The sequence below is a fragment of the Anolis carolinensis genome, chromosome 5, assembly GCF_035594765.1.
Source record: "Anolis carolinensis isolate JA03-04 chromosome 5, rAnoCar3.1.pri, whole genome shotgun sequence".
NCBI lineage: Eukaryota > Metazoa > Chordata > Lepidosauria > Squamata > Dactyloidae > Anolis > Anolis carolinensis.
The window spans coordinates 164,073,793-164,088,042 of NC_085845.1; the positions used below are offsets into that span (position 1 = coordinate 164,073,793).

The 14,250-nt window shown below is 39.3% G+C and overlaps 1 protein-coding gene across 1 annotated transcript in view; it reads right to left on the bottom strand.

Annotated features, from left to right (window-relative positions):
* The window catches only part of fgd6 (FYVE, RhoGEF and PH domain containing 6), a 69,214-nt gene that overhangs the window by 31,505 nt on the left and 23,459 nt on the right, over nt 1–14,250 (bottom strand). The window contains exons 3-6 of the mRNA XM_008110852.3: nt 8,135–8,291; nt 4,708–4,775; nt 4,587–4,617; nt 152–303 (exon numbers count right to left, since the gene is read on the bottom strand). Of these exons, the coding sequence (XP_008109059.2) occupies nt 152–303; nt 4,587–4,617; nt 4,708–4,775; nt 8,135–8,291 (408 nt within the window). The remainder of the gene's footprint in view (nt 1–151; nt 304–4,586; nt 4,618–4,707; nt 4,776–8,134; nt 8,292–14,250) is intronic.

Sequence of the window (14,250 nt, forward strand, 5' to 3'; positions counted from 1 at the left end):
ATTTTATAATATCCTTATATGTAAATATCCACATTACAAATTAGATATTAAACAAAATAAGTTACCTTTGTGATCCAAAATAAGGGCATTACCACAAGTGAAATATTTTCTAGAATTGAATCCCAGTTAGTAAGAAAGGTGGCATAATTACCAGTGAGACAGACGTTCTTCTAGTTCTCTCAAGAGATCCCGATTGAGCTCATATAGCTGAGGTAGGTAGGTCAGGATCTGATTCAGGATCCTGTCTTCAATTATTGGCTTTCCAAGCTGCCTAGAAGCATGTGCCACCGCATCCCGGAAATCCTATTACAGCGCAATTGGGAAACAAACAAACACACTCAGGTCTTCTGAGAAACTGCCTGCCCAGCCACAATGTAGGTTACAGTACAGTAGAGTCTCGCTCATCTGTCATAAACTGGCGGGCAGAATGACGGATGACAGGGTGGGTGCTCGCTCACCCACCCTCCCTCCCTCGCTCACTTACCAGGCCGGATCCCAACAGCGGCGATGGCAGCACTGGGACCTGGCGGGATGAGTGAGTGAGTGAGAGAGAGAGCGAGGTGGGCCTTTGCCGCCCTCCTTCATTCGCCTGCCCTCCGTCCCTCGCTCACTCACCCGGCTGGGTTCGGGCAGCACCAGGACCCGGCGGGGTGAGTGTGAGCGAGAGAGAGAACGAGGGAGAGCATTTGCCTCGGATAATACAGAGTGTTGGATAAGCAGAACTTGGATTAGCGGGGCTCTACTGTATGTCCATTGTTCAGAAAGAGCAAACCTGTTTGTCAAAATTCCCCAGGACTGGACAAATATCCCAAGGGTAAGATTATTGGTATATTATATGGCTGTGGCAGCAACCTCCACCCCTTTTGTCATGTGTACTTGTCCTATAAACATAAAAAGGTAAAGATTGTCCCCTGACATTAAGTCTAGTTGTGTCCAACTCTGGGGGTTGGTGCTCATCTCCATTTCTTAGCTGAAGAGCCGGCGTTGTTTGTAGACACTTCCAAGGTCATGTGGCCAGCATGACTGGAGCGCCTATAAACATATGTTTGCAAATCTGTATTTAACATTAAAACTTGCAAAGTATTGACAGGGCCTTTGCTGAGTTTATACCATCCATCCATTATACTCATGTTTACATCTAACATGTGACTCAACCCTTATCCATCTGCAAATCTGAATGCTGCAATTGGAGGAATACCTCCTTGTATATTTCACACATAAATCTGGAGCTCACTCTTATTCTCACATAATCCCCTGAGACCCTAACCAATCAAACATCTGCAAGCTGGAGACATCGGGATAGATTGAAAGCATTATTTCTTTATTTATCAACCATCAGGATTGGAAAGAGTGTTCAAATATGTCATCTTTAATGCAACTCTCCTTGTGTTTCTTGTTAGGGATGGTTTGTCTCCCTACAGGTGATTCATTGTATGACTAAATTCACTTTTGTCAGATGACATACTACTCTTGTCATTTGTATCAATGCATAAATGTATACAAAGTCAAGCAAGTATGTGAATCTGGGCACAATTGTCTAAATTGTGTTCTTCAGCCAACAAAAAGGCCTCTCACACAATCGAGTGGGGGTATAAATGTTGATGAGCAATTCCCTTCCCTTCAGGTTTTCTTTCCTTGCAGCTTCTTTTAAAACTAAATGACTCAAGGGAGAAATGGGAAGGGCAGCTTTTGGCACTAAGAAGTTTAGTGCACTAGGTTAAAAAAATAAATAACAAATGGTTTTATTCATATGGAAATGTAGGGGTTTTTTTTGTCTTTTGGAAATCAACTGGCATCACAAAACTTAACAAGCTTTTTTACACTCCTGGGGTTTTATGACCTTCAGACACTGCCTTCACACACAAAAATAACCCAATAAATTATTATACCCAATAAAATCCAGATGGAGCACGGTAGCTTTAAAGAACCTTAAGCAAAACACAACATGGGTAACACCAACAGGAACACTTAAAATACCTTGGGGGGATATGCTGGGAATGTGCACACGCTCTTAATATACATACACCAAATTGGTGTTGTGTCCTGATCTTGAATACACTTATTCATGAGTGTACAACAGTCAAAGGCTAATAACAGTGGCTTTATAGTTCCATATGGCTTCTTGCTTTACAACTTTATTCCTTCCCCTCCCTCTCACTCTGTACCGGGTTTATTATACCACCCATCCTCCAAAGAAAATAAAAGCAGAGGTATGCTATCTGCCACGTGAAAAAGAAAAGGTTGAATCTAAACAATTGCAGGTCTACCAGTCTAACATTTTTGAGGCTCTGTGGTTGGTCAACCACAAGAAGATGGATCAAAATTAGTTTGTAATATGAGCAGATAAAACAGAAAATTCATTTGTTCTGTTTTTGCGTGAAATCAGTACAGTATTTTGTTCTTTCTTCCTCTTGTTTTTTTGTTTTGTTTTGTTTTTTTGGTATTCAGTGATCTTACACCAGGCATGGGCAAAGTTTGGTTGTCCGGGTGTTTTGGGCTTCAACTCCCACCATTCCTAACAGCCTCAGGCCCTTTCCTTTCCCCCCTCAGTTGCTTAAGCGGCTGAGGGGGGAAAGGAAGGGGCCTGAGGCCGTTAGGAATGGTGGGAGTTGAAGCCCAAAACACCCGGACAACCAAACTTTGCCCATGCCTGTCTTACATTATTTAGTGAAGACCAAAAGAAGGTAGGTTCTAGCAAACTTCTTCACACATTGTCCATTGTCCATTACAAAATGCTTTTGAAATGCTAAAAGTTTTAAATTTTTTATAATGACGTAATGCAAGTGGTTCGCAACCCATGGTCTACAACTCCCAGAAATCCCAGCTAGTTTACCAGCTGTTAAGATACACCATTTAAAGGTTTCATGGTTCAGAATTCAATATACAAACTATAATAACATTAAAGTTTCTAATTATACTTCTTTTGAAATGTCTTTTTTATATCAGATTGTTCCTTACAGGAAATCTGATAATCTTTAATTTAATATTAAAAGCACACCTGTCCATCTTTAGGATCTACTGTGCATTTACATCAGCTTCTAATATGCATATACAGCTCCCAGAAGACTCCCGGGAAAGGCTTGATGACTCTAATAAATGTTAATGGGTTACAGGTGCTGCTTTCTTGATAGTAATAAAAAAGTTTTGTGCACTTTGTATTTAAAAAAAAAATCCCACTTCTGCATCCTCTTTCAAAGGTAAGAGAAGTTTAGCAACCAGATGCTCACTGCCTTTCATAATTACAAAGGACAGTTTCAGGTGATGTCATTTCGCATGACACCTGGTTAATTTGGCACCAGGATCAGGCTGGAAAGGGTAGATTAAATTATATGACGCAACTCACCACCATAAAAAAATTGAATTGCACTCTACTGCCATTAATAAGTGGCCACAGATTAGAGTTTTGGTTTTCTATTTGAAGAAATTCCAAGAATTTTTTCTTTTAACTTTAGGGAAGACTATGATATTAAAAAGTCCTGAGCTGACAAACAGCCCTTAATTTCTGATCACTGAATGTTAAAGAGGAAGAGCAATCAAGTTCTAACTCAGTGACCTAAAAAAAGGGGGGGAGGGGTTCACTAATTATATTGTGTGGTCTGTGTGTCCTATGAGGTCCTTGTGTGGTCCTGAAGCCCTCTGAAAGCCCCCCTTCCATTTTTGGTTTAGATTTAATGTTCCCAAACTCCGAAAACTCTCCAGGGGCCCATCCAGACAAGCCCTATATTCCAGGATCTGATCCCAGGTTTTCTGCTTTAAATTATATGAGTCCCCACTGCCAAATAATCTGGGATAAACAGAAAACCTGGGATCAGATCCTGGAATATAGGGCTTGTCTGGATGGGCCCCTGGAGAGTTTTCCCCATTTCCTCGGGTTCATTTTCCTGTGCATTTGTTATATCGTCTCCAAATTGTGGAGCAGAAGAGTGTGATGAACGTGTGACTTGAAAAAGCGTGAAATAAAAGTGAAAACGACAGCAAGATACTGTCGCACTTATAAACGCTGACAAGCATTGGTCCTTTTCAGTTTATTAAAGGTGACAAGGTTCTTCCCTCCCTCCATTCTAGCAGCCTCATAGAAATGACAATGTGTGTCATTTCCTTTCTCAGCACAGACGAACTACCTGACATATCCAACTACCATAAACAAATTAGATTTGTGGTATACATTTTCTAAGTATATATGAAGTTTCACCTGTGTACACACAATGAATTTTCAAAGTCAAACAGAAAAACAAGCTTTAAGAAAACACCCTCTTGCTCTACTGCATTCTGCCCTGGCAGGGAATGTGCACGAATTCCTGACTGTCAGCCTTATCCTTAATTTCAATATTTTGGCCTTTCGCCCTGAAGCCTTAAAAATAACTGTAGCCTAAAACAGAACGTGCTCGAAGTTCTAACATCCAGTCAAAACTTTTTGATTGCAGACCAGTTTCTGCTTATCTATAAAAAACGCTACAGGAGTTTAAGGCTTCAGCTTAAATGGGTTATTTTGTTGTTTTGTAAAATGGAGAATTAATAACATCGTACAAATGCTGTTTCTGTAAGGAATTTCAGAAATGATTAACTTTCAAGTGTGAAATACTTACAATGTGTAAGAGCTTTAGCACATCTACAAACCTATTACAAAAAGAAGAAGAAAAAATATTATCTCATATGTAAAGGAAATGTATCCACACGTACCTATTTCATTCCATACTAGATACTTACACTTTTTCTGAACTCATGATTTCTTTAGCAATATGATAAACTTTTGTTTTCTTCCCAGCTGCTTTAATCTGCAAATAAAATGAAACTTTATTGAAAGCAAACATATAGGGATGAGAAAGAACCTATAAAAATACATTAATCAAAAACTTCTATTTTCTTATGCATAATTGTACATTGCCATATAGTCTGTATATGGTGAAAATACGAAGCATATTCCCACTTAGTAGGGTTCAGTTAACTGTTGGTGTTTAATCACATTGAATTGGATCTCACTTGGAGAAAAAGGCTGTAAACGAATGAATAAATACTTTATCTTCTGAAGAAACCATCAGATCCTGCCTTTAAAATGTCACTCACTGCAAGGGATTAGCAACTGGAGCTCAATAATACTTTTAACAGAGTTTTCTAAGACAAGGCATTGTGGGATAAATTATTTCTCCGCACATTTGAAAAATTATACAATGGCAGAATTGGTCAGTTAAAAACAGTATCCTTTAGATTATAAGAAACACTTTCAGTATATAGTAGAGGTACACTGGCTGCCTAATGTTTTGGGAAACAGGTCATCTAAAAGTTTAGTTTGCCTAGATGTACGGGCAGTCCCCACATTACAGACATTTGACTTACAAATGACACATAGTTAAGAATGGGGGTGAGACAACAGCACGTGAAATAAATCTACCCCTAGGAAGGGAAATTCACCCCTGTAAGAATCATCATGGAAAAAGAGTGTCTTAACTGAAGCTTTATCTCCAACCCTTGTTTCCACAACAAGCCCATTTTTTTTTCCAAAATCCAATTAGCACAAGAACAGAAAGTGAGGGGAAATCTTCTGAACTGGGGCACAAACAGAAAAACAAAGACCACAGGGGTGTTAACTCTTCCCGTTGCTATCCAAAGCTTGCTTCTATTGTGTGTGTGTGTGTGTGCATGGCTGAAATTATACTTAAACAATTTATCCGTTCCAACGTACATACAAATTCAACTTAAGAACAAGCCTACAGAACCTATCTTGTTCGTAACTTGGGGCCTGCCTGTACAAGCATTTGCCTCAAGGCATCTATTTAACACATCTATTTACCTATATGCCCTGGTCTACCTGTGAAAACTATTACATCAGACAGTAATAGAAAACAAGCCCTTTCTAGTGGTGGCCCTTAATTTCTCTTAAAAAATACAGATGTTTTAAATAGTGATGTGTTACATTATCCAAGAGACACACAGACTTTAAGCCAAATTAGCCAGCTGTGCATACATGATTTTCCCCTTTCAGCTGCAGACTTTTTTTTGACACTGCCAAGGAAGGAGTCAATTGTTTGGAAATTTGATACACAGCTGCTAGATTCAAAATACAGAAAGCCAAGTGAAACAAGAAAATGAAACTATAGTATGTCTGCTAGTCTTACTTCTATATATGCTAATAAATTATATGTGAAACTTGAGAAACTCTGCAATAAGAGTCTAGACCAGGGGTCCCCAAACTAAGGCCCGCGGGCCACATGCGGCCCATCGGAGCCATTTATCCGGCCCCCGCAGTGGGTGGCTCCCTCCTCCGTCAAGAAAGGTGCATGTGGTGTGGAGGAGGAGGAAAAGGTGCACACATTTCTTGTCAACCTCTCCTCACGGGCACCTTTCTGGCCGCTGCCGCCGAGGAAGGGCCGCATGGGGCGAGGAAAAAGCATGCGCCTTTCAGCCCTCGCCTCACGGGCAGCTTTCCAGCTGCCGCCGCCAAGGGAAGCAGCGGGAAAGGTGCGCGCGGGGTGAGGGAGGAAAGAAAGGTGCACGCCTTTTCTTCGCCCTGCACGCACCTTTCCCGCTGCCTCCACTGAAAAAGAGCCGCACGGGGCGAGGGAAAGGTGTGTGCCTTTCCTCCCTCACCTCGCGGGCAGCTTTCCCGCTGCTGCCGCTGAGGAAAGCAGCGGGAAAGGTGCGCGCGGGGTGAGAGAAGAGAGAAAGGCTCATGCCTTTTCCTCCTCCCCCACACACCTTTCCCGCTGCCGCCGAGAAAGGGATGCACGGGGCGAGAAAAAGGCATGCGCCTTTCCTCCCTCGCCCCGCAGGCATCTTTCCCGCCGCCGCCGCTGACGAAGGCCTGCACGGGGCGAGGGAGGAGGGAAAGGTGCGCGCCTTTCCTGCCTCCTCGCTCGCCTTGCACGCTCCTTTTCCGCCTCCTCTCTCACCTGGGACGGAGGAGTCAAAACAACAATGGAGGCATGCCTGTGGCAAAAGGTAGAGACCTTCTGTTTTATCTTGCCACGTAGACTCCCTCCTTTGCAGCCCTGTCATGGATTCATTTTTCTTGAAGGCTAGCAATCTCTTCCAATCCTGAATTATTATTATTATTATTATTATTATTATTATTATTATTATTATTATTATTGCCATTGTTGGTCAGGGGTGCTTTATGTTTTGGTTCACAAAGGGAGAAAGGGGTTGGACTATATGGCCCAAGGGGTCTCTTCCAACCATGTTTATTATGGTGTTGTTGTTGTCATTGGGTGGCTATCGGTCAGCAGTGCTTTGATTATGGTGTGGTGCACAAAAGCAGAAGGGGGTTGGAGTAGATATCCCAAGGGGTCTCTTCCAACCTTCTATTATTTTTATGATGACGATGACGATGACGATGATGATGATGATGATTAACATTGAGGCTGTATTTGTTCCCTTTTTGTTTTGTTTTTTACTTCAAAATAAGATATGTGCAGTGTGCATAGGAATTTGTTCATAGTTTTTTTTCAAAAACTATAATCTGGCCCTCCAACGGTCTGAGGGACCGTGAACTGGCCCCCTGTTAAAAAAGTTTGGGGACCCCTGGTCTAGACTGTCCACTTTTACTTCTCAATTATGTTTCTTGCATGTTGTTAGATAATCACGTATCACTATGCCTCCGGAAGTTTTGACAACAGGAAATTGAGTGGATCCAGAGTTGCATGGTCAGAAAATAAAATAAAAAAAGACACAAGCATTCATCTCATCAATAAATTGTTTTTTCCAGTTGACACTATGATGATTTAGCAGCTGGCAAATTTTATTTATTGTTTTAACTTCAGCTTGTTTTCTGCTTGTTTTCTTATGAAGTTACCACAGAAAATACAAAATGAAGGGTTGGAATTGAACTAAAAACAAATATAGTTGTCCCTCCATATTTGCAGTTATAACTTTTACGGGCCTGACGATTCATCAATTTGATTTAAAATGCTATCTCTAGGAATCTCTAGGTCCTCCAATCTGATTCTATGGCAATCTTCCAGATCAGGTTGACCATGCTGGAAAACCTAGAACTTCCAAGAGAACTGTTCTCTCAGGAAAAAAAACAAACATTTTTTTATTCATGATTTTTCACTTTCATGGGAGTTTGTTGCCCTGAAGCCCAGTGAATGGGGAAGACTGACCATATCGATATACCAAAGAAGTAATATATATCTACCTGCTTGTTTTCTTGTGTATCAAGCTCCCCTTTGCTGGAATCTGAATTGGTATCAGCATCTTCATCAGAGCTGTTTACATCTCTCAACATCAAATCATCATCTGAATGTACATCTTCCAGTATCAAATCAGAACCATCAAGTTCTTCTGCTGAAGACCTACAAAATAAATATTTTCTGATCAATTTACAATTATTATTTGAAGCATAGGTGACAGGAGTAGCCTAATACCAATGCTAGTACTTCCTAATTCTGTAACGTAAGTCAAAGAGTGAAATAATTTTAAGATGAACCACAAACACAGCTGAATCCCATGGCTATATAGTGTCGCTATCCATCACCATATACAGTTTAGTAGAAATCCTAGCAAAAGATACCCAAATCCATCTTTACTGCTGTTCAAAGAAAAAGATTCTTTCACATAGTTGGGCACATTTACCTTTGGTCACCACAGCAATTTTACAGTATTTTATAGTTTCAAGGATAGAGTTTCACAACACAAAGGATATGTGTTTCATCAGATTAAAGAACTTGCCAAAGTCCAATCATGTTAAATACATAGAGACATAAGATTATAGAGCTGGAAAGGACTATATGGATCTTCAGATCAATGCAAGAACTTCAGATATAAAATTCCCATCAGGTAGCCTTCCATCCTCTTTTTGAAGATATTAAAAGAAGAACCAATTGCCTTTCTAGATAATTGTTTCATTTATGAACTGCTGTCTCCTTCTCATGTTCAATTGAAATCTACCATCCTGTAAGTTAAAATGCTGCACACTTCTCTCTGTTGCAGAATTTCAAGACTGGGATTACATTTCTTCATCAAGTTGAACATGCCCAATCTATTTTCATTGGTTTAGTGAATGAAAATAGATTTTGCGTATCAGATATTTACATTACATTTCATAACAGTAGCAAAATTATGTTATAGTAGCAAAACAGTAATGAAGCAGCAACAAAAATAATTGTATGGTTGGGGGCCACCACAACATGAGGAACTGTATTAAGGCGTCACAGCATTAAGAAGGTTGAGAACCACTGCTCTAACTTATCTACATATCCTTCCTAAAATAAGGTGCCCAGAACTGAACACAGTGCTCTAGATGAGGCCTGGCCAGCGCAAATTATAGGGGGACAATTACTTCCCTTAACTTGGAAGCAATGTTTGTGTTGATGCAGGCTAAGATAGCATGCCTTATATGCAGCAGTATCACACTGCTGGCTCATGTTTAATTTTATCCTCAATAATAATCTCAAAGTTCTTGTCATGTGAAGTACTACGGAGCCAACTCACATCCTGTGGGTTTGGATTTTCTAGCCTAAATGTAGAAATTTGTAGAAATTTCTGTTGCATTTAATATTATCAAATTCAGCTCAGTTTTCTTGTTGATCAAGGTGCTTTTGAATTCTGGTCCTATTTTTCCAAAATGGTAGCTGCCTGCACTCCTGGCTGTTGTATCGTCTCCAAATTTAAAAGGATTCCCTCCACCTCATCTTCTAAATCACTGCTAAAAATATTGTACATCACCTGTTCACCAACATTTCTCAAAAATGATGGCAAGTGGTTCTGTCAGTATGCTGGCAAGTCCAATATTCTGGGATGTAGTTTATCTGATGCAACAGATATCAATCCATTTAGATAACTAAGATATTCCTGACTTTTTCAATTTTGATTTGCCAAATTGATTCTCTTACAAGGATTCTGCTGATGCAAGGAAGCACATAGTCACTTTTGGGGGGGGAAATGAAGCAACAGATACTCAACATGTTATCTATCCACTTTAACTATGAGCTAGATTATACAAAAGAGTTATGTTGGAATCAGCTTGATCTTGCAAATGTGAAAAGCCTGATGATATTCCTCCCTGACACATGTCACAATAATTACAAAAATAATGTTCAGGCACACCCACTATTACATGTTGTCACAGTGTATTAGATACACCAACTTTACAACAGTATTCGAAACACAGGACACACTGACCTTGTAAATACATTTCTCGTACCAGCATGTTACAATTATATTCTCACAAATGTTGCTTAGAAGGAAGTTGATCCTGTATTTTGGAGAAGAATGACACAGTCTCAAGCAAACTAACTTTGATTCAAAATGAATGGGGTATAAATATCGTATTTCTTCTATTCTAAGATACCATCAATTCTAACATTACATTAATTTGAGTACTACCAGCAAAAAAGTGATTTTTATCTGCAATTCTAAGATCACTCCATTTTTAGAGATGTTTATATGGGGGAAGGGTGTCTTAGAATCAAAGAAATGCAGTAGTTTTTCAGTTGTGACATCATTAATCTAGCAAGAATCTCTTTTATTATATTATATGAGTTCCCCTCGGAGTAAAGAGAGTGGGATATAAATATTGTAAATAAATAAATAAATAAATGTTTTATAATTTAATACGGTGTTTATTGTTGTGTGTATGATGCGGCATTGAATTTTGCCATAATTTTGCCGAGATGGGTGGGGTATAAATATGGTAAATAAATAAATAAATAATTTACATGGTGCAGCCCTGAAAAAGAATGGAATAGTGTTAACCAGTTTAACCACAGCAATAGCTTTTGTAGAAACTGCTTTGACAGTCTTAAACAGAGCTACTGTTCTGGATCTGAATGGTGAAAAAAAAAATCAAAATTGAAATCCAAGAATGAAGCCTTTTAGAATCTAACTAGCTGTGCCCGACCACGCGTTGCTGTGGCGAAGTATGGTGGTATGGGAAATAAAGTATTGAGGAACTGGTGGTAGTTAAGGTAAAGGGTAAAGGTTTTCCCCTGACGTTAAGTCCAGTCATGTCTGACTCAGAGTGTTGGTGCTCATCTCCATTTCTAAGCCGAAGAGCCAGCGTTGTCCATAGACTCCTCCAAGGTCATGTGGGATGACTGCATAGAGCGGCGTTACCTTCCCGCCAGAGCAGTACCTATTGATGCACTCACATTTGCATGTTTTTGAACTTCTGGGTTGGCAGAAGCTGGGGCTAACAGTGGGGGCTCTCTCCGCTCCCCCAATTCAAACCTGCAGCCTTTCGGTCCAGAAGTTCAGCAGCTCAGCGCTTTAACACGCTGCGCCATCAGGGGATATTATTTCCTAAAGGTTGTGAATATACAATATTTCTGATTGGGTTTTTTTGTCTGTTGGAGGCAAGTATGAATGCTGCAATTAGGAAAAATGATTAGGATGTAATGGCCTTGCAGCTTTAAAGCCTGGCTGGTTCCTCCCTGAGTGAATTTTTTGTTGGGAGGTGTTAGCTGGCCCTGATTCTTTCCTGTCTGGAATTCCCTTGTTTTCAGAGTGGTGTTGTTTGCAATATTTTATGTGTGTCTACTGTTTGTGGCCCTGAGAAAACAGAGGATTTGCCAGACTTTGATGATGGGAATACTTTGTTGGGAAGTGTTAGCTGGTCCTGATTGTTTCCTGTGTGGAATTCCCCTGTTTATTTACAGTCCTGATTTTAGAGATTATATTGTTCTGCATTATTCTATCCCAGTAATTATTTCATATTAAAGTAGAATCTCACTTATCCAACATTCACTTATATAATGTTCTGGATTATCCAACGCAGTCTGCCTTTTCATAATCAATGTTTTTGTAGTCAGTGTTTTAAATTCATTGTGATATTGTAGTGGTAAATTTGTAAATACAGTACAGTAGAGTCTCACTTATCCAACATAAACAGGCTGGCAGAATATTGGATAAGCGAATATGTTGGATAATAAGGAGGCATTAAGGATAAGCCTATTAAACATCAAATTAGGTTATGATTTTACAAATGAAGCACCAAAATATCATCTTAGACAACAAATTTGGCAGAAAAAGTAGTTCAATACACAGTAATGCTATGTAGTAATTACTGTATTTATGAATTTAGCACCAAAATATCACAATATATTGAAAACATTGACTACAAAAATGCATTGGATAATCCAGAACATTGGATAAGCGAGTGTTGGATAAGTGAGACTCTACTGTAATTACTACATAGCATTACTGCGCATGGAACTACTTTTTCTGTCAAATTTGTTGTATAACATGATGTTTTGGTGCTTAATTTGTAAAACGATTACCTAATTTGATGTTTAATAGGCGTTTCCTGAATCCCTTCTTATTATCCAACATATTCACTTATCCTGCCGGCCTGTTTATGTTGGATAAGTGAGACTCTACTGTATATTGATAATCTTCTATTATCTGCTTAGAACTGGATTATATGAGGCCCCTTCTTCACAGCTGGATAAAATGCCCACTGAAGTGGATTATATGGCAGTGTGGAGTCAAGATAATCCAGTGCAAAGCAGACAATATAAGATTATAAATGGGTTATAGAGCTGTGTAGAAGGGCCTTGAGTCTACACTGCCATATAATCCAGTTAAAATCAGATAATCTGTGGAAGAAGCCTAAGTGAGGCCTAAATCAGCCTGTCCCCTAACTGAACCCTGGCTGTCCCTTGGCTGGTTGCTAGGCAACCAAGTGGGCAGAGATTAGCCCTCTAAACTGGCAGCAATTGGATAAAAAAATTATTGCTCTCCCTCTAATTAGGACTTTATTTTTCTTTTCTTTTTGTTGTATCAACCTGGAGGCATGGATGATGGGTTGTGTTGTCAAATTTCGAGGTTGCGGGGCCTGTACTTTTGTTGTTTTGTCCACTGCCCTGATGCCATCACTCTTTTATATATATAGATGAGCCAACACCTATCATCAGACCAAAGAATATGCGACTTTAGCCCACTTCTGGCAAATGGCAACAAAATCCTAGTTACAAATCTTTAGGCTTGACAATTAAGTCACCTATTTTAGAGGTCTCAACTCCTTTTTCAAATCAAAGATTAGAAAATTAACCTCTGGATGTAAAAATCAACTTGGCTCTTGCACAATAAAGTCCAAAATGGCAAAAGAAAACCACCAAAAAAAGCGCTGTTCTCTTAACAGAAACCCCACGCTTCATTCCGATCCACAAGAAAGGCACTTTGTAGTAATGTGAATTTTCAGGCTGTAAAACCCTAGTCATAGGAGAAAGATTTATAGGAATTTGGATAAAGGATGCAGAAGGAACAATGCTTGACCCAATGCAACAAGGGAATTCTGAAGGAGAATCTGGACAGTAGTGCGGACTATCTGTCTGTTATCTATCTATCTACCTACCTACCTAGCTAGCTACCAGATTTATACTGTCTTTTCCAAGGATGGAAGACATGAAATAATTCTAAAAGCAGTTAAAGTCATTTTTAACTATGGGCAGTCCTCAAGTTACAAACATCTGACTTACAAACTACTCATAGTTACAAACAGGGTGAGACAATAGGAAGTGAGTGAAATGTACCCCAAGGAAGGGAAATTCACTCCTGAAAGAGTTATAATGGGGAAAACGTGTCTCCACTGAAGATTTATCACCAATCCTTGTTTCTTCAACAACAAATTTTCCAAAATCTAATTCTTACAGGAACAGAAGGCAAAATAGGTACAGACGGGATAACAAACATCACAGGCACTTCTCTATGCTATCCAAAACTAAAGATATATATTTTGGGCTGGCACTACACTTAAAAATGTACCTGTTCTGACTTACTATCAAATTCACCTTAAGAACAAACGTACAAAACCTATCTTGTTTGTAACCCAGGTCCTGCTTGTACTTTGATCCTCTCCCCGTTCTCTTATTTAGCAGATGATGATGATGATGATGATGATGATGGAACATAAGACCTTTGACCATAACAAGTTAAAATCAAATACTAAGATTTGCATAAAGAATTATTACAATAATTTACATACAGCCTGGAAAACTCACAGCAGCCCAGTGATTCTGGCAATGAAAGCCTTTAACAACACAATTATTAAAATTATATAGTAACACACACTCACACATATATCACTTGTATGATGAAACACCAAGTATTATTAGCATGGGTGAAACACTTCTAACAAACATATTGTTGCTGACAGAAGGAGAAAATACCTTTAAGATTCAGGTCTTGACAATTCGCCAAAAGGAATCTGACTTACTTTTCCCCACATTAAGCAGCTTTAATAACACTTTAAACTTTAAAGGTCTTTAAACATTTGTCAGCACTTTGGGTTTATTTAGCTGCAGTCCTTTTATT